This window comes from Sinocyclocheilus grahami, unplaced genomic scaffold, assembly GCF_001515645.1.
Source record: "Sinocyclocheilus grahami isolate Dianchi unplaced genomic scaffold, SAMN03320097.WGS_v1.1 scaffold939.1, whole genome shotgun sequence".
In the NCBI taxonomy this organism is placed as follows: Eukaryota; Metazoa; Chordata; class Actinopteri; order Cypriniformes; family Cyprinidae; genus Sinocyclocheilus; species Sinocyclocheilus grahami.
Window position 1 is genome coordinate 2,006 of NW_015506118.1, and position 1,841 is coordinate 3,846.

Below are 1,841 nucleotides of genomic sequence, written 5' to 3' on the forward strand. Positions count from 1 at the left end.
GCACACACACACACACACACATCTCTTCAAGAAAAAGCCTCTCAGACACACACTATCAGATGAATGGGACTGTGGGAAGTCAGCTCAGGCCTGTGTGTCACACTGATAATTCTAGGCGAGGAGAGATGTTTTCCATTCACACTCCATTCATTCACAGGATTTATCTGCGCTCTCAGATAGATCGCATTTCAAAACCAAGCCAACAAGCTGTCGGCTCAAGTGGGACGTTTGGCAGCGTCGGGTCTTCAGTCGCATCATTGGACCACTTGACCCCCAAACAGACTCGGAAACCGATCCTCACGCTTCACGTCCTAAAATAACTCCAACACGCAGCTGTCAATTATTACAGCTGGATGACCTACTTCAGCTCATGGTTCAGGAGAGACTTATGTAATGAGCTTATGTAACCCTAACACACCTTAATCAATCAGAAGTTGTTCTGGAGTTACAGATTAAAATAATCCATCTGTGGTCAATTTTACATTATAACATCAAACTTTCAGCATTTGACAGCGAAAGAGTGTCAATCAAATTAAATGCATCAAAACTAATTAACTGGAGAACAACCAGTTAAAGAAGGTGAAATGACATTTCTGGGAAGTCAACAGAAAAACACAAATGCTAAAACGTGTTCAAACTGTACTATATTAAACTATGCAAAGGACACCACAAACTACGTGCATATAGTGGCTATAAAAATAACAGGTTTTGGAGAAATAAAAAATGTAAACCGTGCCAGATATTTTTCCACCTGTAATGCAATATTGAAACCAACACAATTCATGTAACAAACAATAAAAAAAACTTTTATGGAAAAATATAACATAGAAACGATCAAACGATTATCAAACGATTAATCCAAAATAAAAGTTTTTGTTTACGTAATACATTTGTATACTGTGTATATTTATTATGCATATATAAATACACACACATACATTATATATTTTGAAAATATTTGCATGCATATACATTTATATATTTATATTCATATATTTTATATATTTAATATATAAACATAACATATTTTTCTTAAATATATATACATGAATGTGTGTATTTATATATGCATAATAAATATACACAGTATACACATATATTATATAAACAAAAACTTTTATTTTGAATGCGGTTAATCGCGATTAATCATTTGACCGCACTAATAGAAACATAAAATATAAAATATTTTTTTCTTGAATTTTATTGGTTTTAATATCGTATTAAAGGTGGAAAAGATCTGACAAGATTTATCTTGGATTTATTTTTATGTCTCAAAAATCAGTGATTTTAACAGAGGTGTGTGTAGACACTATTTCTAGATTTCTCTATTTTTTTGAAAGAAATGTCAGCAGTCCATGCTAAACTAACTGGGGTCACCGAGAGACTCATCCTCACCTGAATCCCTGGATCTGATGCAGGTAGACGTTCACCTGAACACGCTTCGCACCCCGAAGCAACATTCCAGTGAGCTGAGAACACAAACACACACAAAATCAACATCAGATTCACTAATAAATCTGACTATTGGTTAATATTACTCAATACTGGCTTCTCACAAATCCCTGGGGGCTTGTGAGATGATGCAAAGCTAATAATAAATTAGATCATAAATGTAAAATTAAAATAAATACATTTTCAATAAAAACATAAATAATAACTAACAAAAAATGTGTTAATATACTTTACATTATATGCACTTTATAATCATTATATACACACTTTGCTAATTATATGTACATTATACTCACTATATGCATACTATACTCCTTAAATGCACAATATATGCATTCTATACTCCTTATATGCACACCATATTCATTATATATATATATATATATATA

The 1,841-nt window shown here is 32.2% G+C and overlaps 1 protein-coding gene across 1 annotated transcript in view; it reads right to left on the bottom strand.

The window, feature by feature from the left end:
* Positions 1 to 1,841, bottom strand: part of LOC107564479 (lysosome membrane protein 2-like) — a gene marked incomplete at its 3' end in the record, with an annotated part of 18,080 nt that overhangs the window by 1,567 nt on the left and 14,672 nt on the right. The window contains exon 9 of the mRNA XM_016249571.1: positions 1,396 to 1,469. Coding sequence (XP_016105057.1) covers positions 1,396 to 1,469 — 74 coding nt within the window. The remainder of the gene's footprint in view (positions 1 to 1,395; positions 1,470 to 1,841) is intronic.